Source organism: Polistes fuscatus, unplaced genomic scaffold (genome assembly GCF_010416935.1).
Source record: "Polistes fuscatus isolate 324 unplaced genomic scaffold, CU_Pfus_HIC Scaffold24, whole genome shotgun sequence".
Lineage (NCBI taxonomy): Eukaryota > Metazoa > Arthropoda > Insecta > Hymenoptera > Vespidae > Polistes > Polistes fuscatus.
The window spans coordinates 716,580-741,880 of NW_025113101.1; the positions used below are offsets into that span (position 1 = coordinate 716,580).

Here is a 25,301-nt window from a genome sequence, read left to right on the forward strand (position 1 = left end):
ATTGACTCATCGAATTCCTTTTTTTATGGTGCATAGAACAACTGCATTGGTCTTGGAACACTAAGAAGAAGAATAAGAAGAAGAAGGAGGAGAAGAAGAAGAAGAAGAAGAAGAGCGTACCGAGACCAACGTAGGTAGGTCGACGACGGAAGAATTGAACTTGGTAGGAAAACAAAATTAGATAATTATCGTCCGTAGGTGTAAGTTATTAATCGTTTCAACGTTTCAAGAGCAACGTTATCGTACGATAGAAACTTTTCGCTGGGATGAATGGGGGAGGGGAGGGGGAGGGGAAATAATAGAAAATAGGGGTGGGGGGGTTAGAAAAAGTAGAGATCTGAAAATGAAAATATAAGAGGGTAAAGGAGGAGGAGTAGGGAGGAAGGGAGGGAGGGAGGGTGCATCGTAAGGTCGCGTTGTTGTCTGATGGTCGAGTGTGTAGGTGCCCTCGAACTGGTGAGTCTTTCTTCTTAACGACGGTCTAACCATCGTGTGTGTGTGGGTGGGTGGGTGGTTTTGCGGAGGTGGAAGCTCGGAGGGGTGTTCTGGGTGTTGTGGAGGTGGTAGAGCAGCGGAGGCGAACTCGAGTTCGAATCGCAGCTGCGAGATTTCGTTGGTTTAGTTGGCGCGCGGGGCCCCGGCGATTGGGACGGGTTCAAAAAGAGGGAGAAGTACCGAGCTTCGGCGCTACTTAGAAAAAAGAAGGAGAAGAGTGACGACGACGACGACGACGACGACGAGAGGGATACTACGCGACAAACGTTCGGAATTAATCCTGTTAGGAATAAGGGAACAAAATAAAAGGGGGGGAGTACCGGGAAGAAAAAAAACAGTGTGACCCGAACACAACCCGGGGACAACTACGACCGAGACGATTACGAAGACGAAGACGAAGACGAAGACGAAGACGAAGACGAGCGATACCACATTATTTCGATAGATTCATTTCTTTTGTTTCTTTTCCCTCTTCTCCTTCTATCAGTTCGCCAAAGCATTTTGAATTCGATAGTACGCGCGAGTGTGAACAAGTCGTCGTCGACAATTGGAAGAGCAAGTATTCTTCTCTACTTTGGATACGCGGGAGTAAGTCTCTCTGTCTCTCTCTCTCTCCCTCTGTCTACACCTCAAGTAAATTTGAAGATTTCACACTGACACCAGGGAACGTTAATGTTAAGCGTGCGCGACCGATCATCTAAGGGAGCCGATCCTTCCAAGTGTGTTTCGGAGTGCCTCGAAGAGTGTTTTCTTACTTACTTTCTTTCTTATTCTTTTCCCTTTCTTTCTTTATCTCTCTCTTTCTCTCTCTCTCTCTATCTATCTTGATTTCTTTCTATTTCTTCGTCCCTTCGTGTAAACTAGTGTGCCTAGGATTTATCATACGTGATCATGTGAAATAACGCCTCTGATTTGTCAACGAAGGGGAATTGTCTTAGGCGTGCTTACGTAATTTTCTTCTTCTTATTATTTTTGTCCTTCTTCTTCTTATCGTTAGATGTGAAAAACTTAGGGGTAGAAAAATAACAGTGATAGTAGTCGAGGATATATCCGACCGTTCATTCGGGGAATAATTTATTCCTAGGTGAATAATCTTGGTAAAAGGTAAATGGGACGGGGGAGAAAAAAAAGAAATGATTATTACGTTGGTTTGGCAAGAAAGGCGGAAATTCGTAGTGAAGGAGCTTATTGAGAAGATTCCGGCTTTCTTGTGACAAGCTTACGTCGGTAAAAGATGCCCCCGTGTTAGTGACTAATCGCCACGAGTCTCGACGCGTCGCGTCTTGCTGTCGCGAACTATTAGTAGACTACTATCTAGGTATCTGGGCTCGGTGTCCGAGTATTTTTAGGAGAGCGTAACGCGAGGAGAAACGGTTCGTCGCTCCGTCCATCCTTTTTACCAAGGCTTTCATCATCCTATTCAGAATAGTTAACCGTTCGTTCGTTCGTTCGTTTATTCGTTTGTTCGTTCGTTTCTCTTTTATTTCTATCCTTCTTCCCTCTTATTCTTCTTCTTCTTCTTCTTGAGATTTCCTCCAATTTTATGTAGAAATTTGCTCGGAAGAACCCAGCCAGTGGAAGAAAATATTGATGCGTGGGTGTTGTTAACTCTATCATTTTCTTACTTCTACACCCGGCTAAGCACCCAAAAAGCCAGAAAATCTGGCCGATTTATAAATATCTTAACATTCCCTCGAATAACCGTTCTGTCAAGAAAGATCTGGCTAGTTTAATCTATCACGGACTAATCTATTACGTATCTATAATAGTATTTTATTATTCATTTTTAATACTAAGCTTTTATTGACAAGACCAGTTTTTTCATGATAATATATAAATTTCGTAAAAGGATTGATTTTATTTTTTGAATCTCGAGGAGAGTTCAGACTGCGCGTCTTTGAATCAGTCTACGAAAATATTCGCATTAGAGTCGAAAGTTAGATCGGCCAACTAACACGGGAATACTCATCTTCATCGGTCATCTAATAATTATAACTTTCTAGGTCGTCCATAGCGCGTGTAACGTTTCTTATACTCGTAGAATTACTTCTTACGTATGCGAGAACTCTTGGATAATATTCTTCTTGCGAGTGTTTCGCATATAAATCATCCTCGTCTTTTTCGTTTTCTAAGTTTGTCGGGCAGCCAATTCTATATAGCTCTCTCTCTCTCTCTCTCTTTCTCGAATATGAAATTCAAGTAGACGTATAATAGTATCGATAACACCAATAACAACTTTTTATTTTTGTCTTGTCTCGAATTTGTAATATTTTTTTTCTAATATTATATTATATTAATATTTTGTAATATATTATATTATTTATGTAATATTTTTTTTTTTGGTAATATTAAATTTGTAATATTATCTCAATTAATTAGGAATGTGTTATTGACCCGATTGAAAGTATTCATAACGATTGCTAATCCCAATACTTAATTGCAATCCATTACAATGTAGTATCTGTTACGAGGACGAGATGCTATGTCATCGCATCGTCTTGGCTATCCCAAATAGACATATGTAAAATTATGCCAGGATGGGCCAACTATTACGAAAAGTATGAAGTCACCTAATTTCAAGCCCACTCGATGACTAATTGTTTTTAATTGTCATATTAGATCATCGTACCCTCTGATATCAATACACACAGATATCTATCTACCTGCATACTTTATAAAGTCATAGTCCTCTTCATCGTCGTATTTTATTCATTCATTAACAACCGTCGTGACAACCTTTAATCAACGTATATTTTCGTATACTCGCAAAACAAGTTTTCAAAGTATCGACCAATCGATGATTCCGTGCTTCGGGCTAAAAGTTATACGCGTTTATAAAATATCCTCATTTTTCGAGACGTCCCTTTATCCGATCTTCGGTCATTCTCTGCTTTACTTGGCACACATAACACCCGTTCTGTCAAAAGTACGTCTCCGACAAAGAGCAAGGAACTTTAAGGTCGACACACATGTTGCAGTCTTTCCATCAATGAATTATTTTGGCTATAGTGCTATTGTAATAAAACTGAAACTAACTTTCGTTTCATTCGATTAAACATTTTTCTTCTTTTAGGAAACGAAACATCGAGATACGAATTTTATTTTGTCGTTCGATAAAATTGTTGACTTTTTTTTTTTCATGATCGTCCGTTATCAAAATAATTGTCAGCTTATACACGTTTATTTAGATATTAGAATGTTTCTCGATCGATTTAACCTATGTTTACGTCATAATTGATGTAAATTATAACCGACGGGACAAATTAGTGGTTGAAAATCAGGCTGCAGAAGGGTGGAATGCGAATGGCAATTACGAAGAGTAGCAATCTCGGGAATGCTTTAGGGCTAAATGCCAAGTCTTACCGTGACGTTGTAACACTTGGTCCTCCCTTTTGCTAAACCAAATTTGTAGTCGCGTATTTCACTGTAGTATCCTTTCAATTCTCGTCTGGAACTTTAATTGAAATTTGATTTCTTCGCATTTTTCGTCGAACAAGTGTCGGTCGCTGATTTCATTCCAAATAAAAATTGAAACGTATTAATCGTCGAGAGAAAGAGACAGAAAGAGAGGAGGGAGAGGAGGAATTATGATTTTAATTTAAATATCACGTCGGTAGTATTTCCTCTTCATTGACACCCCTTGCTGCTCCTCACCACCTCTTGCTTATATTTAAAATTTGTCGAAGGTTGTAGCGTTATTTCAGTTTTATGACCTGAACGGTTTCCAAGTCTCCAATTGGGAAGGAACACGATTCTTTTTCTTGTATTTTTTTTCGTCTCCTAACATCCGATAGGTGTTTACAATCGTTGGAATATACTTTATCGATTACATCTGTTACGAACGGATGATTTATTTGTTAAACAAATGATTTGATTGGTCGTTGGGTAGATCGTTTTGCGACAAAATAAAAGTATAAAGGTTTGAAAAGATGCTACCATAAGACGGTTAGAAGACCGTTTTCAGATTTCTGTAAATATCCACGTTTATAGAAGGCATATGCCAAACATAATAACCGATTATCAAGATAACCAGAGTCCACCTATTTTCGAGCCAAGAGTCGTTTTAATAATAGAGATCTTACGTCATCCTTTAACCTTGGGTATCTTGGAAAATACGTTAGGAGTAACGGATTCCACGAAAATTCGGCGTTTATCGCGTTAGACTAACTTCCGATGGTACGGAATCTATAGAGCTGATAATAACTCGTCGATTCTATACGCAGGTCCTGAAAGGGGTGACTGAGAGGAAAGGTTGGTGGATGGTGGTACCGCAGGTCGGTATCCTTGGCTCTAGGATTAAATAAATCCCAGAGCGAAAAGAGAAGAAGTAGGGGGAGTAAAAGGAGGAGGAGAAGGCGGAGGAGGAGACGGAGGAGGAGAGCGAGCAAGGTTTAGTTCGAAGGCAAATAAGGTACGACCCTTTGAGTAGCAGCGGGTAGTCAAAGGAACACGGGCGCCCCGTAAACATGGGGGTCGCCGACGATTTCGCACCCAGCTTCACCCAGAAGCCCCAGCTTCGGCAGGAGGACGACGGGAACAGGCTGATATTCGAGTGTCAGCTGGTCAGTGCACCGAAACCTGAGATATCTTGGTTCCGCGGGGAGACGGAACTCAAGGAGGATGACAGGACAAACTTCAAAATGCAAAGCGTCGGGACGAACAAGTTCCTCGTCGTGCTCGAACTCGATGACGTCATCGAGACCGACGCAGGCTTGTATAAGGTCAAAGCCAAGAACAAGATGGGCGAGGTCGCGGCGTCTATCAACCTGAACTTCAGTCGTAAGTCACGCACCGTTTCACTTCGCACGTTTTACGACGATGCGGCTCGTGCGTTTTGTTTTTTTCTTCTTTCCAACAAGGTTTATTTTTATCCGACAAATCTAGCCCGTCGGTTAATTAATGCGTAGAGACACGGTGTAGAGACCCGTTGCAATTTTTCCCCTCCAAATACGAACATGTCTTTTTTTTTCCTTTAGATATTCATTGATAACCAACCCTCAACGAAACGCACGACCACATTTCATTTTCGTTATCCATTTACCCCGATCACATCCGACGTCTATCCTAAACGTTTTATTCGTCATTATCAACGTCAATTATCAGTCATAAATGGTCACATTGTATTTTTCAGCTGTGGATGAGCCTAGGGAGAAGTAAGTTGCGTTGAATAGAATATAGAGATTTGTCTCCAGGCTCCTTGTTGTTTGAGTTAGCTTTTATGCTTTTTTCTTCTTCTTTTTTTTTCTTCTTCTTCTTCTTCTTATTCATTTATATAGCTTCTTTCATTTTTCATTATATTATTTTCATAACATTTTTTTGTTCGCAAGTTTATTATACCGCGTATGACGCTTCTTTTACTTTTTTCGTTCTAGCTGCTGAGCAACCATTAATAAGGGGGTGAGTGCTTCTATTGCAGATTAACGAGCTTAACTCGAGATACTAATCGTTAGAAATGATCTCTAGGTTGCTTCTGGTGTGCTCCTAATTCGCGTGTTTCATTTATTAACCTTTGCACGCAACCCGGTGTATTTTCGTTGCAATAATTATGCAATTTTCAAGCAATTTTATCGGACAAGGTGCGAAAATGATTGTATATCTAATGCGATTAGATAGGCGAGAAAAGCGTACAAAGAAAAATAACTTTCTTGGTATGCACTATTCTATTTTTGTAGATACGCTTTCGGCAATATTCAAACGAACCGATAAGAATGCTACTCTCCTCCAAGATTCAACTTTTACATCTGTCTCTGGCCAATGTAAACGAATATACACATTTGCTTAGAAATCTTATACGGAAATAGAAGTCAAACTAGAGACGTATCTGCGTCATTTTAACGATTTTATGATTTTCTGGAGAGTCGTCTTATATAGAAATTGTAAACAGTGTTATAATATTAAATCCAAATTTTCAACACGATTTTTTTTAACTTACGTCGAACGGGCCAACTTATTTTTCAAACGTTGTAAATCTGAAATCTTGCTTAACGCGAACAAACATTTAATACGAATACGTAAAATGAAATTGGGTCGGTCGGTTAGGTGTAGCTTTCCCAGCTGGACGAGGAATTATTATCAATTGGAATATTTTTCTTCCCTTTTTAATGTAATATATTTATCTCAGATCGCGAATTTGTTAATTTTACGAATAAACATATTCGCACGAAAAAGAAGTTATATTAAAAAAAAGCAACGTATATTGGTACCTGCAATCGCTTAAGGAGAGAATTTACCGATCGGTGCTCGAGAAAGCCGAACGAAACAGCTGCAGCCTAGTTCTAAGCTAAACTTAGCTGCAACGTGTTTCGCTCAGGCTAATGCACTTGCCTTTCAAACTCATCGAGTACCCAAAGATCGAGGATACGTTGTCGGAATAGTTTTTATCGAAGAGTCACGTTCCATTCTAAACCGTTCAATGATACTTTACATAGTAAACACATCTTTTATCATTTTTATTTGATTATTTGAATGTTTTGGCACAAACGTAGTTTGGTGTCTAGCGTTAGTTAACTGAACGATTTAATATAGGTATATTTTTGTCATTATTGCGAAGCAAGGATAGACGGAAGATCTATCGAGGGTGCATTGAACTCGATGAAAATTTTCAACTCATTGTAACATCTCTTACGTGTTTAACGTGGTCTTTAGAAGGAATGCTCGCGGTTATCAACGCGTAGTTGTTACATAAAACTACTACTTCGAGCTAGGCTAAACAAAACGTCAACTATTTTTGGCAACGATCTGCGAAAATTGCGATAAATTTTCTACTGGCTTTAAACGTGTACGTTGTAAAATCATAAGACAACTCTTCTCCATTATCCGGTCACCACTTGCCAGCACTTCCGCGATACACACAACCGGTACTTTGTATTTGTGCACTGATATTTCTGCGACTCGCCATTTTTACGATTAAAACTTGATGTTTTCATTTGGAAAGGTTAATTAATTTGTTCAATTTTTAAACGATTATTTTCAAAATAACCTTATCGAGATTTAAGAAATTTCATGGTTGACATATTAATGTTATTTAAAATGATGTCTTGATAAAACAAACGAGTGACATGTGACGAATGATGATTATTGCTCGTCGTGTGTGAAAATTAGATGTATAACTTGTGTTCTCGCATTTTAATCTATCGATTATCTAACAATTACTTACTTTCTTTTGATTTTTTGATTTTTTTTTGTTCTTCTACAAGCGAGGTTAAAATTTTTTTTTATCTTGTTACAGACAAATCGATGGCATTGCACCAACTTTTGCGAAAAAACCGGCAATTCGGCAAGAAGATGATGGTAAACGATTACTTTTCGAATGTCGCATTACCGCTGATCCCACGCCGAAAGTTATGTGGTTTCATAATGGAAATCCTGTTAAGGATTCGTCGAGACACAAGGTATACGACACTTTTGATTTTTTTAAACATTAAACACATTTTTTTTTAAACATTACGATAACTTAAAAACGTTCGTTCAATTCAGTTGACAGTCGACAAAGATGGTCATTCCTACTTCGCTACGCTGGAAATAAAAAACGTGACCGTAGAGGATGCTGGCAAATACAAGGTCACAGCGAAAAACGAGCTTGGCGAGTCCAACGCAACCATTTCCTTAAATTTCGATAGTAAGTGTCTCAATGATATACCTCATTTGCTAAAGTAATTAAATTCATAGTTAAGATCCACTTTACACCGAGTCTCCACTTCTTCATATTTGAACATATAAACTTTCTTCTTAGGAAAGTGGATAAGAAAGGTGTAATCTGGATACTAGGCTTTTTACTACTTTCATTTCATTTCATTTCACTTCACTTCATTTCATTTCATTCTTACATTCACTCGGGATGTATATCGACAATATTTTTCTCACATTTGAGAGATTTTCCATTATTTTTCTTCTACAATTCGATCTCTTATATTCAAATCCACTTCAACAAACAATTACAATTCACCTTTTTATTCATTCTTTTTTTCCGTTCTTTTCTGTTCTATTTCTTCTTATTTTCTTCTCTCTTTGTAATTTTTTTTCTTCTTTTTATCTCTTTCCTTTTTTTTTTCATTTCAATTCTAGCATAATAATTGACGTCAAACATTTTATTTTTTAATTTATCTTTATCGTATATAAGCAGACACCACCAGCTGTGTCGAGCTACGAGCACGTATCGATGTCGGCTCGAATTGAGCCACGATATACAGCCCCACATTTTAATTTAATCAACTAAACGTCATGAAAATACATCGTTTGGACGAATTTCATCATTACAATGTAGATCGCAGATAAGAATTAATCTATAACGTATAACGCTGCTTAAATTACGTTTTTTATTCGATCGTATCTTGAAACAAAACGTTGTCCACTTTTCTTATTCGATATAAAACAAAAATATTTATAATTATTATTATTTCAAAGACACTCTTTCATTCGCATTGCGAAATGATATAAGAAAGTGCAATTACTGCAAGATACGATCGTTCGATTCGCCTTATTTACTGACGCTTCGTTAGGTTGCTGCAGTGATATTTATTCGATCTGTATTTATTTATTATTAGTCGTGTTTGTCGTGTGTCATATTCGTTATGACGATCATTAAATATATAATCAAATAAAACTCATATAACTTTTTTGAAAAATTGCTTTTTTTGGGTACAATAATTATACATACGCAATACACACACGTACATATTCAAATAATATCATTAAATTATATCCAAAACTCTCTTAACTATCTTACAAAACTTCTAATAATGTAAATAGCATCACAGTCATTTACGTTTTTACTTCTGTGTGTTTCCTTATTTATACGCTACTTTTTATTCATTTTTCATTAGAGCGTTTGTAAAAGAAATAATCTTTGACGATATATATATACATATACATTTACATTTGTATTTATTATGCGCATCATAATTTGCGAGGCAACCTCGTTGCAACGGCCAACAAACGGTCGTTTGCGGTTGCATTTTCCTATGAGGAGATAAAAACGCGTCTACGAGCTGCGTTAATTGAATGAAGTTTTATCGAAAAATGCAAGCAACCTAAACTATAAGATGTCGGTTAGATAGGCAATTTTTATTTGATCAAACATTGTACTCAACGATTTGTAATATTAATATGTGTCGTTTTGTAAAAGGTTGTAACGTTCAGCTGACTGATGTAAATCATTGTAACCAATCGAAAGAGAGAACATTTGTAGTTAATTTAGGTATAGTTTTAAGCCGAATCGATACGTGACTCCTGGTCGTACGATAAAGGGTCGAACGTATAATAATTTCGCTGCTGTAAAAATAATAGGTGACAAAAGGGAGGGAAAGTAAAAATACGTTTGTGAAAAGCATCAACAGCAGCAGCGAAAAGATTAAATACGTGAGATATGTAAAGATGATGAAAATGAATGAATGTACCGAAATTTGGAACGTTTGTGCTAAAATAGGCGACGAGGCACCGGTACCGGAAGACGGTATAAAACCGACATTCACCGAACGACCGGTAATAAGACAATCAGACGACGGTAACACCATCACCTTTGAATGCCGATTAGCCGGCGATCCAAAACCGAGTGTCAAGTGGTAAGGGATTTAGTTTCATTCGATCATGGAAGTACTTATTGGAATGTTTAGATTCGATCTTCTCATGCATGCGGAAAAAGAAGTTAGGTGTGATGATCTGTTAAGAATTTACAATCATACGTACTTCCAAATGAAATTACATGTTTCAAACCGAATGACAATATATAAATGGAATGTAACGCGTCGAAAAAAAAATATAAAAAAATAAAACAGGTACCACGGTAACGATGAAGTCAGAGAAGGAGGGAGATACAAGATGTCGTTAGAACTCGATCAGAAGCTTTATCATCTAGCACGGCTAAGGATCGACAACGTAGCAAAAGAGGACGCCGGCGAGTACAGGGCCGTGGCTAAGAACAAGCACGGCCAGGGTGTGGCAACTATTAATTTGAACTTCGAGGGTGGCGACAAGCTCAAGTACGCATTGAAAGTCCTTATAAAGCGTCAACGAACGCGTATAATCGTCGTCTTTTATATTTTTACATATGTATAGAGACATCTTCATCTCGCTGCATTGCCAACGTTTCGATTCTTTCTTGATCATTTGTGCAATTATGAAAGTGGTCTAAGTGAAAATTAAAAATCAGTTTATCAGTTATTTGACACTACATTATTTGAAATTAAATGAATTCAATGTAATTTTCACGATATTGATAAAAATAAATCGTAAGATTGTGTTTGTTATTTGAATATTATTTAGAATTCATTGAACGTTCAAATGTAATTCCTTTAAATATCTCGAAACAAGAAATATATGACTTAGACCACTTTCATAATTATCAGCACATTTTATATTACTATTATCATTTACGTTTAAAACGTACGAAAAGCAGCGAGGCGAAGATTCGTCGGTGAATAGAAAATTCGGAATCGTTTGTCCCGCGAGCCGCAAACCGGTGTGGTTCTAGGGAATTGGTTTGTTTGAAATGTCGATTTACACAGAATACCGGACGGTAAGCCACCACGATTCCCGAAGAAACCGACGATTCGCCAGGAAGGAGACATTTTGATAATGGAGTGCATCCTAGAGGCATATCCGGTACCGGATATAACCTGGTTTCAAGGACAAAAAGCGATAACCGACAGTCGTCGCGTGAAGATGTCTCGCAAGGCTACCGGCAAGGACACCTATCTCCTCACCTTAGAAATCATGAATCCTACCAAGGCGGACGGCGGAAATTATCGTTGCAACGCGTTTAACAACTTTGGCGAAAGTAACGCCAACATCTCTTTGAATTTCCAAGGCAAGTCGAAGGAAGGCCCTTACGAAAGGCCCTTTCGAAGCTCAACAAGCAAGCATGGATTACGGACAAACGGAGGAACGAATCTCCTCACCCCTTTTTTTATTGTTCATTGCATGTTCGCGTATCATCAATTTTCTGATCTTACTTCTTACGCGTCAGATCAAACGTCGCGAAATTTGGTCAGGGTTTTTCTTCCCACGAAAATATTCCTTTCGTATATTTTGATCCTATATATCTGTATTTTTCTGCACGTTCAAACATTTCATATTATATGTCGTTATTTTATTCTAGAGGTGAGTAAATCAAATATGTAAATCGAAACTTCGCAATGTTTGTAATACAAAAAAAAAAACAAAATTAGTGTATCGTCGATTTAGCTTTACCCCTTTGTTGTAAATGTGCTTAACGTCTAACGTGAAAATCGCTGTCCATGTTGGTTCTAGTCGATAACAACACGAACCACGATTGATTATTGATTTATTTGATTCCGGTATTAAAGAAAAATCCGGAATTATTGAGGATAATGTTTGTTAAGTATATCTAACCATGGATCTTTCCAAGATACAGAAGAGAGTGCGGGTTTCGCGCCGTCATTCATCGAGAAGCCACGTATCATTCCGAACGAAAGTGGAACCCTAATCACGATGAAGTGCAAATGCAAGGCTAAACCTAAGCCAGAAGTCACGTGGTTCCGTGGCGCCAACGTAGTCAAAGAATCATCGAAAATTTCGATTAAGACGAAAACGGTCGAAGAAGACATCTACGAGCTCATATTAGAAATTAAGGTTGGAAACTTTTCTTCTTCTCGTTATATTTTTTTCATTTGATATTTGACCTATAATTAATTAATATCATATATAATATTGTGGGATGCGAGCACCTCCAAGCCAAACTTAAATAGGCATTCGTGAGGAGATTGAACGGTGGGCCCTGGATAGCTCAATGGTTAAAGAGCAGTCGCCCGGAAAGCGGAAGTTTGGGTTCGAATCCCGGTGCAGTCAGTCCAACGGCCCAATTTTTTCTCACGAATCCTACAATATAATTAATATATAATTAATATATAATTAATATATAATAATATATAAATAATTATTAATATTAAATTAAATATATAATAATATATAAATAAATTAATATCATATATCATATACACCTTGCAGGATCCCGCGGCACCAGACGGTGGTACTTACAGGTGTCACGTGCAAAACGAATTCGGCGAAAGTAACGCTAATTTGAATCTAAATATCGAAGCCGAGCCCGAACCAGAAGGGGACGGTCCAAGTTTCGTGGAAAAACCGCGAATACAATCGCAGAATCAAGGTAAACTGGTTATTATGGATTGCAAAGTGAAAGCTAATCCAAAACCAGAAATAGTTTGGACCCATGCTGGAAAAGTTGTGAAAGAATCATCCAAGATTTCGATCAGTATCGTTAAAGAAAAAGAAGATATTTATTACATCAAATTATCTCTGAACGATCCTGGTCCTGAGGATTCTGGTCTTTACAAATGTAATATCAAAAATACTCTCGGAGAACTTAATGCCAATCTAACATTGAACGTTGAAAGTAAGTTTAATCGTTTTCTTCGTTACACACAAATATGAATTTGTTTAGTTTCTTTATCGACTAATATTATATATCTCGTTCTTCCTCGTACTTTCAGTTATACCTGTAATTAAAGAAAAACCAAAGGTCATCAAAATTGTGAAGAAAAAGACGGTAATAGTCGAGTGCCACGTGCTTTCCAAATTTTCACCGGAATGCACGTGGTTCAAAGAAACGCAAGCAGTCAAGGAAGACAGTAGACATAAATTACACGTTGAACAAGTTAGAGAAGTTAGTATTGTTTGATATATATATTTGATAAAAGTAAAAAATCATATATATCATATCAAATGAATTTCTTTTCTAATAACAAATCTAATCTACAGGGAGAGTTTGCTGTTAAATTAGAAATCGAACAAATGACCAAGACTGACAAAGGTACATATAAATTGGTCGCGCGTAATGAAAAGGGCGAAGCTACCTCACAAGTAGTCGAAGTTACGGAAATAGTTGAGGAAGGTGAAAAACCACAAATTGTCACTGGTCTCAAATCAGCGGTAAATATTCGTTAAAAAGAATATTTTTATTAACTATTCACACACACAAACACACACTCTTTTAATTTATGTTTATACCGTTAATATATAATTATATATTATATAATTTAATTTATGTTTTATATCGTTTTTATTTTACTCGTAGACAATTGAGGAAGGTAAAACGATCGAACTTGTGGCAAGCCTTGCACAACAAGATCGTAAAGTTACAGTCACCTGGTATAGGTAAATAATCATTATACATTCTAACTTGTTTTAAAAAGATTAAATTAATTAGATGTTCGATGAAACTATTCATTTGTTTTCTTTCATTATATAGAAACACGCAAGTGGTCAAAGCCTCGAAAGATATTATGATATCTTTTAATGGTTTGGATATGAAATTGACCATAACTTCTGCTACAACAGAATTATCCGGCACGTATAGGGTTGTCGTGAGCAACGATTATGGCAAAGACGAATCATCGTGTCATCTTGTCGTCAGGGTAATTCAAAATACATACTTTTTTATAAACATTGAAACTGAATCGTTAGGTTTACTTTTTGTTTCCCTTTCTACTCGTTTTGGATTAGAAATTTTCATTCCTATATATTGTTTTCACAATACGTAATTAAAATTCGTCTCTTTTGGTCTACCTTTTGTTTCCCTTTCTACTCGTTTTGGGATTAGAAATATTGATTCCTATATTTTGTTCTCACAATACGTAATTAAAATTCGTCCCTTTTGGTTAGAAATATCGTGGGTTAACTTTTGAAATAATATGTTGATTGTTATTTGTTCGTAAGATGAACAATTTCTCCCCATATACATAAACATGTGAGATGTTTCCCATATGAAGTGTCTTTACTATGTCGCATGCACTTCCTTTCCCATATTATAGAAGAAAGAGGAAGAAAAGAAAGAAGAGGAAGAAGAGGAAGAGAAAAAGAAGAAAAAGGTGGAAAAGAAGGAAGAGAAAAAGGAGGAAAAGAAAGAAGAAAAGAAGGAGGAGAAGAAGGTAGTGAAAAAGGAAGAAAAGAAGGAAGAAAAGATAGAAGAAGAAAAGAAGGTAGAACCAAATAATGCATTTCCTATCTTCCATAAAAATTAATTGTATTACCTTTCCTATTCCCTAAAATTTGTATTCGTGTTTTTGTTATAACTAACACAACATCATAACTATAATACATACACTTTTAAACAATATAATATTGAAGAATTGAGAAACAGATATTTTTTAATCATTAAATTATTGAATAATGTACGAAATATTTGTCTTTCGAAATATTTGATTATTTAATAATTATACTTTTAATTTATATTATAATTTAACTTAAGATTAATTTAATTTAATTAATTTAATTTTAATTAATTAATTTTAATTTGATTAAATTTTAATTAATTAATTTCAATTCGATTAAATTTTAATTAATTAATTTTAATTTGATTAAATTTTAATTAATTAATTTTAATTTAATTAAATTTTAATTAAATTAAATTAATTTAATTTAAGATTATATAATTTAACTTTGGAAATATTTCTTATTATTATTCGAAAATTTCCAATGCAATTCTGTTTCTCTTTACTTCATTGAGACAATCTGGCTGGCTCTGTTGAAAAACTTTATCGTTTTACGACACGAAAGGTTAAAAGTTCTATATGGAGCGATTATGAGGATGACGAAGATGATTTTTATAACGAAGAAACTATAGAAGAAGAAGAAGAAGAAGAAGAAGTGGTGAGTGTAATCGAATCCAGCATCACCGAGCCGATTGTCGAAGAGCCAGAATCAGAAAATTATTCGCAAATTGAGGTACACGTTACAACGAAATACACTCTCTTTCTCTCTCTCTCTCTCTCTCTTACTCATGATTAACACACACACCTACACTTTCTTACTTTTTACAACATTTCTTTGCCAGTATTATCGAAACTTCGCTCTATTATCTATCTGATACTAGTTTATTATTATTATTATTTATTATTATATATTCTAATTAATCTTTCTATATTTCTTACTCTATTTTTCATACTATTTTCATACTATTTTTTCATACTATCGCTTGGAAAGTATGACATGGCATCTTTTCTTCTCTTTTTACTTCAAAAACAACAAATTGTATTTTTTTAAATGATTTTTTTTAAGGATATACCGGATTCAAAACCAAATGGTATCGACAGTCTGAGTCTGAAAAAGGTACGATGAAATTATTCTGTTTTTTTTTTCTCTTTTTTTCTTTTAATAATTACAAAATATCTTACGTTAAGATTTGCGAAATAAATAAAAGGAAAAAAACATGTGAACAGAGACACACGAATGTTTCACTTTTGTATATTACGTATATCATCCATGGTTTGTAATTTTGTCCCTGTGATGTGAATAATCCTTCGATTTTTTTTATCCATAATTGTTTGTATCCTTTGTGTTTGTCTTGTCTCGAACGACAATATGGGATATAAATAAATTATAAGATTATTATTTTATAATATGCTTACACACATGTGATGTACGAATAGCAAAGCAAATTAGTTTAGCCAAAAATATTATCGTTGATTCATTATTTTTATGTAAAATGATTCATTTATTTAATTAGAGATTAGCACTATATTTTCTTATTTTTTGTTTAAAACGATCATTGTATATTAAACATCGTTATAATTTTGTTTCAGAAAATGGAGATTATACAGGTGAGTGTAAAAGCTCGGAACTGCAAGTTTTCGGTAATGTATTCGCTCGAATTAAGCTTTAAACGAATCTTTACAGCTACTTTTACAGCTATTTAAGCTATTTAAGCTACAAACTAAATGACATTTACAACTGCTGCTTATATTATTTACGATATTCGAGAAATAAACGAGATAACGTGCGTTTATTATTGTTGGCATTTACATTATAATACAAGGCATATATTTATACAGCTATTTTTACAGAGCATCGTTTCTGCGATATTTAATTCTACATTTCAGCTTACTAACGATTTTTGATTTTATTTTTTCAGCTTTCATATCTATATATTTATATAAATATTTATATATTGCTTACTTTTCATTTATTTTATTTTTCAGTGCTGCTTATTTATGCATAGTATTATTGCGATTTGTATGTATTTCAAACACCATATTACAACAAATTCAAATAATCCAAATATTTGACACTTTCCTATATCCTTTTTTTATTTTACGGAAGCTGGGTTTTGAGTGTGTTTCCTAAATTTGTTTATCAAATTTTTCAACTGCATGCTAACCTGCTAATCTATTAAGTGAAAATAAAATGAACTAGCAAGCTTTACGAATACGGACAAATGTGTCTTCGTTTTGATCGTACAAATTTAAAAACGATATAATAATATTTTTCTATCGTTTGTGTCATTCTCATTTTATTTTCGCTTTATTTAACATGCGTACGTACGTAAATGGTATATTTCAATATAAACTATGTGTTTTATGAAATACAGAAAGAAGAAGAAACCTTTAATAACGTAGAAAAGGTCGAAGAGAAGAAAAAATCGATAAAGGTAAAAAATAAATTGCATATCTATTGTTAATTACATATATATATAATCTATTAAACATTATTTATTATATTTCTTATATTTTAGAAGAAACCTGACGAAAAAATCGAGGATAAAAAGGAGCCAGAAGTAAGTATATTACAATATATTTATATATTTAATAATAATTTATATATATAATTATAATATAATTATAATATATAGAATAATATTATATATTTTATTATTAATTTATTATATATTTTATTAATAATTTTATATAATTATAATTATAATATATATAATAATATTATAATTATATATATCATTCATGAAACATTCATTATAAAACTAATTTAATTTACAGAAGAAACTAATTAAGAAGAAAGAACCTGAGCCTGGTAGCCGTAAACAATCTATTAGCAGGGTCCGTATTTTATACATTTCAACATTTCAAAAATAAATCACGAGTATACTACTTACATAGGAATTATTTGTGAAATATAATTTATGGTTGTTCTAGGTGGAAACTATGAAAACTGAAAGTCGTCGTAGTTCTCTAGTTATGACTCAAGAAAAGGTATCATATATTTTCTATGATAACATTTATTTCCTATACATTTGATATTCATTTAATACAACATTTTTAATTGGAATAATTCATTCGTGAAACAACAACTCTCTACGTTTTACACTATTTTTTTTTTTTCCACGTACAGATAACAGAAGATGGTTCTTCGTCACCACAACGCCGTGTTTCTATACAACAGGTACACACATATACATACATCACATAACAATCATCATATTATTATGATATGATTATTATTTATTATTGTTATTTTTGACAACACTATTTCTATGCATTTTTAATCGAAGGAATACACAAAGAATGTCATTCAATTGCAATAGAAAATTCTTTTCAAAATTTATATATTGCTATATTGTTAATAAATATTCGATTATTTCAGACCGAAGAGGAAGTCAAAACGGAAAGTAGAAGATCTTCGATCATCGAAAAGAAAAAGACTACCCTCGAAAAGGTAAAAAAATCTTTCTTCTTATTGTGTATTATTTGTCGTAGTTATTAATTGTTAATAACAATATATATATGTAATGTAGATATTAGAACGTAGATATTTTTAACACATTTTTCTTATTTTTCTATTTTATTTATATTTGAATATTATTTGGCAACGATTGGGTAAGTGTTTTTTTTTTATATGTTTTGTATCTTCTCACGTTTGACGAGAGAAGAAAAATTTTGTAATCCTTGTGAATAACAATTCGTCAATAATTAATATGCAACGATTGTAAAAGAGTATATACGAAAATGACAAATGGAATGTAACAATGTACGATATTTCATTGGTGTATTTTTTTGATAATTTTTTTTTAGAAGGATGAACCAAGTATAGGATATAAAAAATCTTCTGTCACATATCGCGATGATCAGACTAAGGTACACACATTACACCATACATTTTTTCTACATTTACATTTTTACACGTATTTATTAAAATTGATTTATCTTTTTTTTTTAATATATTTTTGTTTGAATTGGATGTTCAGGAAATTGCACAAATTCCACGAATCAGAGATACACTTTCCAGACCTATTGACAATAAAAAGGTATAATTATAAAAAAAACACGTTAATTGGCAATACAACGATTTCACATTGAAGTGAATTAAAATTACATTTGTTTTTAGGAGGAACCAATCTTGAAACACACGATACGCACACGAAACTATCCAGAAATTAAAATAAAACCACGCGAAAACGAGCGCGATAACGAAATCGAGGTACACACGATTTCGGTTCGAAATGCAAATCATTATTATTTTTATATTTATATTTATTTCTTTTTTTTAATTGGATCAATTTTAGGATATATGGGCATCAAAATCTGATTCTAAGTATCCCGTTTTAAAACGCAATAGAATAAAACACGAGGTATATAAGATTTATATTGCATTTACATTTGCATGAATTCAATTAGAATTTAAGAATTAAATGAAAAAAAAAAAAAACATTCGCAAATTGTGAATTTTAGAATGTCCCAAAATTGGCGTACAAATACGGCACACTTAAATCCGACGATAAAATTGAGGTATAAGATATGCATCATAGTTAGATAATACATGCAATATAAGTTATGTTTATTATACTTGTTAGTTATACATTAATGTAAATACCTTTAGGATATATGGGCAGTAAAATCAGATACACCGGTTGTCAGACAAATTGAAACTCAGGTACACGGCACAATACACGCTGTTAGAACATATATTATATTTTATGAATCATATAACTTCGAATTATTAATCAATCATTACGACTTGCATTTTAGAACATGCCAAAACCATCCATACAATTACATAAACCGGAATCTGAGGATGAAATAGAGGTATTCAATAACCGTGACATTTACATAACACTCATCCTGTTTTAATACTTACGACAGAATAGTTTTGTTAATTTTAATATGCATCACTTTTAGGATATATGGGCATCGACACCTGAACTCGATAATGCTAATAGAAAAAGTCAGGTACACTATATATTATTTTTATATTTTTTTGTTGTACCAATCATTACTTTTACTTAACACACCTTTGATAACAGGGATTAAGTACAGGTAATGCATTCTTTTAGGATACACCAAGATCTTCCTTCGCATCACACACACCTAAATACGATAAAGACATTAAGGTATCACGTGTAACATTTGTTAATTATTGCAAAGTATATTGAATAATTTATACACGAGAAAATACAAATTTTAGGATGTAGACAAACCAAAGACAGAACATCGCGAACAAAATCTTGCTGAAAAAGTCAAGGTATACATTGTACTATACTCATTTTTATCAGCACTTAACTTTCTATCTTGAAATATATTTTTCAAATGAATACATATGTATTTATATGTAAACATAAAGTTAGCTTTAATATCGTAATATTTTAGACTACTCCACAAAAGATACCGAAACGCGAATCATCCTCGAGCAACGATGAAATAGAGGTACACCCACGCGATCTTAATTTTATTTTTATTTCTGTAAGACACAAATTTATTTTTATTTATTATTTTTTTCATTTATCTCAATTATTTTAGGATATATGGGAGACTATGCCTGAAACTCAAATGCACAAAACTAATGTAAAGGATAAGGTACAATACAATTTGCACAAACAATTGGTATTTCTTTTTTTTTCAATTTGTTAATTATTACTAAGTATATTGAATAATTTATACACGAGAAAATACAAATTTTAGGATGTAGACAAACCAAAGACAGAACATCGCGTACAAAATCTTGCTGAAAAAGTCAAGGTATACATTGTACTATACTCATTTTTATCAGCACTTAACTTTCTATCTTGAAATATATTTTTCAAATGAATACATATGTATTTATATGTAAACATAAAGTTAGCTTTAATATCGTAATATTTTAGACTACTCCACAAAAGATACCGAAACGCGAATCATCCTCGAGCAACGATGAAATAGAGGTACACTCACGCGATCTCAATTTTATTTTTATTTCTGTAAGATACACATATTTATTTTTATTTATTTATTTTTTGTTCATTTATCTCAATCATTTTAGGATATATGGGAGACTATGCCTGAAACTCAAATGCACAAAACTAATGTAAAGGATAAGGTACCATACAATTTGCACAAACAATTGGTATTTCTTTTTTTTTCAATTTGTTAATTATTACTAAGTATATTGAATAATTTATACACGAGAAAATACAAATTTTAGGATGTAGACAAACCAAAGACAGAACATCGCGTACAAAATCTTGCTGAAAAAGTCAAGGTATACATTGTACTATACTCATTTTTATCAGCACTTAACTTTCTATCTTGAAATATTTTTCAAATGAATACATATGAATTTATATGTAAACATAAAGTTAGCTTTAATATCGTAATATTTTAGACTACTCCACAAAAGATACCGAAACGCGAATCATCCTCGAGCAACGATGAAATAGAGGTACACTCACGCGATCTCAATTTTATTTTTATTTCTGTAAGACACACAAATTTATTTTTATTTATTTATTTTTTGTTCATTTATCTCAATCATTTTAGGATATATGGGAGACTATGCCTGAAACTCAAATGCACAAAACTAATGTAAAGGATAAGGTACAATACAATTTGCACAAACAATTGGTATTACGTATACTTACAAAAAAATGTTTACAACAACAATATGTTTTAGGAGACACCAAAATACACATCGAAAATAAATTCGCGCGAACCAGTTAGAGATGCTAAAGTATATATAATATTCGTTATAGATTAATAAACATAATTTTATAAAAATACATATTAACAAATACGTTGTGAATAATTTTAGGATACATCTACACCAAAAATCACGACACCCACAGACAAACTTGATCAAAAGGACGAGGTATTAATTCACACTAATATAATTTCACATTGTACACATTGTATTATAAATGATTACGAAATTATTCCATTTTTAGGAATCTTCCAAAACTGTTTCTAAACCACATTCGCCCAAACCCACGAATCAAATGAAGGTACACAAACATGTTACACATTTACACAACATTTACCTAGCAACACATTTTCGAAACTTGTTTAGATTGTTAAATACAAATGTTTTATTTAAATATACGATTATACTCAGATAGGATTTTGTGTTTTCAGGACGAAGAAAGTAAACCTAGTATAACTGGTGTTGATAGTAAGGAAAAACCTAAGGTACACATACAAACGTTCAACATATAGGATACATGTATTACATCTTATTGTTTTTTTTTACTCGATTAAACATTTTTGTATTTTTTTTTTAGATAAAACAAGACACGAAACAAAAAATTGACACGAAAACACCGACAGAATCTAAGGTACACCACACGCGACACTATACAATTTTATTTTTTCGTACTTATACGAAGTACTTCGTTAAAAAATATTTCCAAATTTATATGCCAATATTTTTCATGTAATTGTTGTAAAACAATTTTTAGGAGGAACCGAAAGTTGAAACAAAAAGTGTACCTAGTAAATTATCGGACACTCAGGTACATTGTCTTTTTCAGAACACAGAATTCAGATTTTATTTCGATTAACTTGAGCTTATATTAATAGAAAAAAAATAAAAAGAAAAAAGATTCTAATGAAAATATTGCATTCGTAGGTTGAAACAAAAACGGCAGCTAAGACATTAACCAAACCTGAGGAAACAAAGGTACACATATAATTTACACACGTGTACAGTGAAATAATATAAATGAGATATTTTAGTTGATTTTTTGTTCATCAGATACATATAATATTCAAATATAATATTTTATAGAAAGAGGAACCTAAACCGGCAATTGCAAAACGCGACGCGAAACCCAAGGTACATAAACACTTACAATATATTCATTCATTTACATGTATTGTAACGTTACATCGAATAACAACACACACATGTTCAAAGCACACTAAACAAAAATGACATATCGTTCGTTTCATGCACCGATATCATAACGCATTTCATTATTTTTCAGTGATGCCATTTGATCGTCATTTTTAATCATTCGTAATTGCATAATACTTTCATTTATATAATATATAAATATTTTATTATTAAAATGAGTGAATATACATTTTTAGGAGGAACCAAAAGCAACATTAAAACCAGAAGACACCAAGGTACACATTACAAATACTCTCATTACATTTAAATGTAGTATAAATCATACTTTTACATGCAAACGATGAAATATATATTACAAATATATATTTATTACATATTATTATATATTATTACAATGAAATTTATTTTTAGAAGGAAGAACAACCCGTAGATAAACGTAAAACACTCGGCAAACCCGAGGAACCAAAGGTACATAAATCATCACTATATTCAAGCACAAAATTGCAATCAGATAATACATTTCATTATACAGTTATACAGTCAACACAGAGTAAAAAAGAAAGAAAAAAATATATCAAAAGATATTTATCGGACAACATTTGCTAATGTACTTTTAGATATGTAAATTCTTTATAATGACCATGTATTTTTATAAATTATTCATGAAACGGTCTATGCGTGATTACAGAAGGAGGAACAAGAAAGGAAGCTTAGTCTCAAACAAACTACCAAAGTATGTATATATAAAGTATATTAAATGTGTATCTATATACGATATAACGTATAATTTGTTTCATTAAAATAATTTGTTTCTTTTTACAGTTAGAAGAAGAGAAGAAATCTTTGAGCAAAGTTGAATTAAAGGTCAGTGTTGAAATTATGTTTTACGAGTTTTTCATTTTAATACATTATTTTCATTCTATATATAATTTGAAATAACATAAACGTAGAATATATACACATTGGTCAAAACAATATTAAAATATAATAATAGGTAATCATACAAACATATAAATATACAGTAAAATATCGTTAGAGCAATTATCACTATTTCAAATACAGCCAAAGGAAATCGAAGCCACCGAAGCAAAACCAAAACCAAAACCACGTAGACCACCGAAACAAGAAGTAAAAAGCGATAATTTTCAAATGATACAACTCAAACCCGTTTCAAGAGATCCGTCAAAGCCTCAGAAGGCTACAAATGGCTCTATTGAGTTGAAGGTATCCTCGTATACAGGAATCTCAGCATTTCTATCTCTCTCTCTCTCTATCTATCTATCTATCTATTTCTATTTTTCGTATCAATCCCTTCGTGCTAAACAAATTGATCCGAATATTCTTATCTAATGACAAATCTATTCTTCTTTGTTCTTCTCTCTTACCCTATTGTAATTAAAAACAATTATCTAAAAATATTCTGTGACTCACAGCAATTTTTAAAAGTTCTTACAAATTGACTCACGCATTTATACAAACTGGACTATCTTTTTTCTATGTCTTCTTCCTCTTGATGTCAGTTAACACTGACACCTTCTCATCATTTATGGAATTTAACTTATCCTGTATGTTACACACCTTCTATGTTACACTGTATCTTACAACAATTCTACTAAACACGATCTATATGTTTATAAAACAAAATATTATTATTTTTTCCGCTTTGATATATCTAATTTTCTACAGCTTGTTTCTAGGAATACGAAAACATTCCTATCAAATGTTAACGTATATGTTGAAACTGTAAATAACACTATACGTACATCACACAAATATATACAAAGATTTATCTTTTATTTTCTTGCTCAATTTCAAACTTTCCAAACTTACAAATGATTAATTAATAATAAAAAACGTGACCGGGGAAAAAAGGTAAGATTAAACTGGTTACGTAATAATACAATGTAAACTTACAATTCCTTTGAATGTAATTAATTTGACGTTAATAATATCTAAACAGAAATGCTCTCTCTCTTTCTATGTCTATTCTTTGCATCATACTTATCGTTGATAACACACTATTCTACCCCCCTATTTATATTCCGTTTATCGTAACCCGTATAAAAATAAAATATATGATTTTGTGAATTTTGCAACGTGTAGAAAGTCGAAAAGGCAGAGAAGCAAGAAGTAAAGAAAGGAAAAGTTGCAAAAGCGACGAAGGAAAGCAGTTACGAACTTCCGGAAATTCCTGATTACGAGAGGCCTGTACTCGAAAAACCGCAAGAATTCGATTTCGGCGAACGCGAGAAACGCGAGAAAACAAAATTGGACAGACCGACGACGCAGGTAAATTCAAATTGTCGTTAGCCGAAGAATTTCTTCTGGAAAACTGTTAAACTTATTAATTTCGCGTATTATTTCTATGTTTCATATCGACGATCGGCGCCGAGTAGAAATTCGAATCTAAGGTGAGTAATAAAATGGACTTTTTTTAATTCTAATCATAGAATATAAACAAATAATGTGGTAATTGGTCGAATTAGAGGAACAGAAATAGAGTCAGAGTTTCAAGGGACAAAAACAATTTCAACACTTTCGTCAATTTTAGACAAAGAATCTCGAAAATCTTCCCACTAGATCGCCGAAAGGCGTATTTAATTCAATGATGATTAAAATCTTAAGAATAAGATTTATAGCTTGGCAGATCTTAACGCAGGCAGGAATGTTAATATCAGTAGGCGTCGTCGTCGTCTACCTGAAAACGCGAACGAAACGAAAAAGGCGGCCGGATTGGTTGGACGAAAATTTCGTAGCAAAGGTCGCGTTTCCGTAATTAGCCCCCTTTGGTGGAACGCGATTCAATCATCGAATCCACCAATGAAATGGAATAAAAGTGCGGATATTATGTCAAATGATGCGATATGTTTCGATGTGTGACACAGAATCCTGCTTGTTGGGAACGAGTTGCCAAAAAGTTGCATTGCCTTCGTCATATTTTTCGTTCTCTTTAACAAATTCGAAGGGCGTGCAACGTGCAACGGTGTGTTTGCCGAGTC

At 33.1% G+C, this 25,301-nt stretch overlaps 2 protein-coding genes across 6 annotated transcripts in view; both read left to right on the forward strand.

The window, feature by feature from the left end:
• Positions 1 to 592: 592 nt before the first annotated feature.
• LOC122518426 (obscurin-like) lies at positions 593 to 17,336 on the forward strand. The gene is made up of 19 exons (XM_043637366.1): positions 593 to 1,083; positions 4,719 to 5,274; positions 5,627 to 5,648; positions 7,724 to 7,886; positions 7,972 to 8,113; positions 9,920 to 10,055; positions 10,269 to 10,472; positions 10,998 to 11,299; positions 11,861 to 12,084; positions 12,460 to 12,865; positions 12,963 to 13,135; positions 13,231 to 13,401; positions 13,547 to 13,626; positions 13,721 to 13,886; positions 14,283 to 14,450; positions 16,053 to 16,070; positions 16,838 to 16,897; positions 16,982 to 17,023; positions 17,241 to 17,336. Exons 2-19 carry the CDS (start codon positions 4,962 to 4,964, stop codon positions 17,334 to 17,336), a joined length of 2,886 nt encoding a protein of 961 aa, XP_043493301.1. The 5' UTR covers positions 593 to 1,083; positions 4,719 to 4,961.
• Positions 17,000 to 25,301, forward strand: part of LOC122518325 (twitchin) — a 50,481-nt gene continuing 42,179 nt past the window's right edge. The window contains exons 1-27 of one of the 5 annotated variants that reach the window (XM_043637188.1): positions 19,238 to 19,283; positions 19,377 to 19,427; positions 19,532 to 19,588; positions 19,663 to 19,719; positions 19,845 to 19,901; positions 19,995 to 20,078; positions 20,157 to 20,213; positions 20,339 to 20,395; positions 20,494 to 20,577; positions 20,656 to 20,712; positions 20,836 to 20,892; positions 20,991 to 21,047; positions 21,124 to 21,180; positions 21,262 to 21,318; positions 21,395 to 21,451; positions 21,582 to 21,635; positions 21,728 to 21,781; positions 21,905 to 21,958; positions 22,075 to 22,125; positions 22,234 to 22,281; positions 22,539 to 22,577; positions 22,714 to 22,770; positions 22,991 to 23,035; positions 23,125 to 23,166; positions 23,365 to 23,526; positions 24,406 to 24,591; positions 24,699 to 24,713. In XM_043637188.1, coding sequence (XP_043493123.1) covers positions 20,010 to 20,078; positions 20,157 to 20,213; positions 20,339 to 20,395; positions 20,494 to 20,577; positions 20,656 to 20,712; positions 20,836 to 20,892; positions 20,991 to 21,047; positions 21,124 to 21,180; positions 21,262 to 21,318; positions 21,395 to 21,451; positions 21,582 to 21,635; positions 21,728 to 21,781; positions 21,905 to 21,958; positions 22,075 to 22,125; positions 22,234 to 22,281; positions 22,539 to 22,577; positions 22,714 to 22,770; positions 22,991 to 23,035; positions 23,125 to 23,166; positions 23,365 to 23,526; positions 24,406 to 24,591; positions 24,699 to 24,713 — 1,416 coding nt within the window. In that variant the 5' untranslated portion in view covers positions 19,238 to 19,283; positions 19,377 to 19,427; positions 19,532 to 19,588; ... (1 more) ...; positions 19,845 to 19,901; positions 19,995 to 20,009. Of the gene's footprint in view, positions 17,024 to 17,240; positions 17,301 to 17,396; positions 17,454 to 17,592; positions 17,644 to 17,844; positions 17,917 to 19,237; positions 19,284 to 19,376; positions 19,428 to 19,531; positions 19,589 to 19,662; positions 19,720 to 19,844; positions 19,902 to 19,994; positions 20,079 to 20,156; positions 20,214 to 20,338; positions 20,396 to 20,493; positions 20,578 to 20,655; positions 20,713 to 20,835; positions 20,893 to 20,990; positions 21,048 to 21,123; positions 21,181 to 21,261; positions 21,319 to 21,394; positions 21,452 to 21,581; positions 21,636 to 21,727; positions 21,782 to 21,904; positions 21,959 to 22,074; positions 22,126 to 22,233; positions 22,282 to 22,538; positions 22,578 to 22,713; positions 22,771 to 22,990; positions 23,036 to 23,124; positions 23,167 to 23,364; positions 23,527 to 24,405; positions 24,592 to 24,698; positions 24,714 to 25,301 lie in introns of those variants that run through there. The other 4 variants (XM_043637189.1, XM_043637190.1, XM_043637191.1 and 1 more) reach the window with 4 other exon arrangements.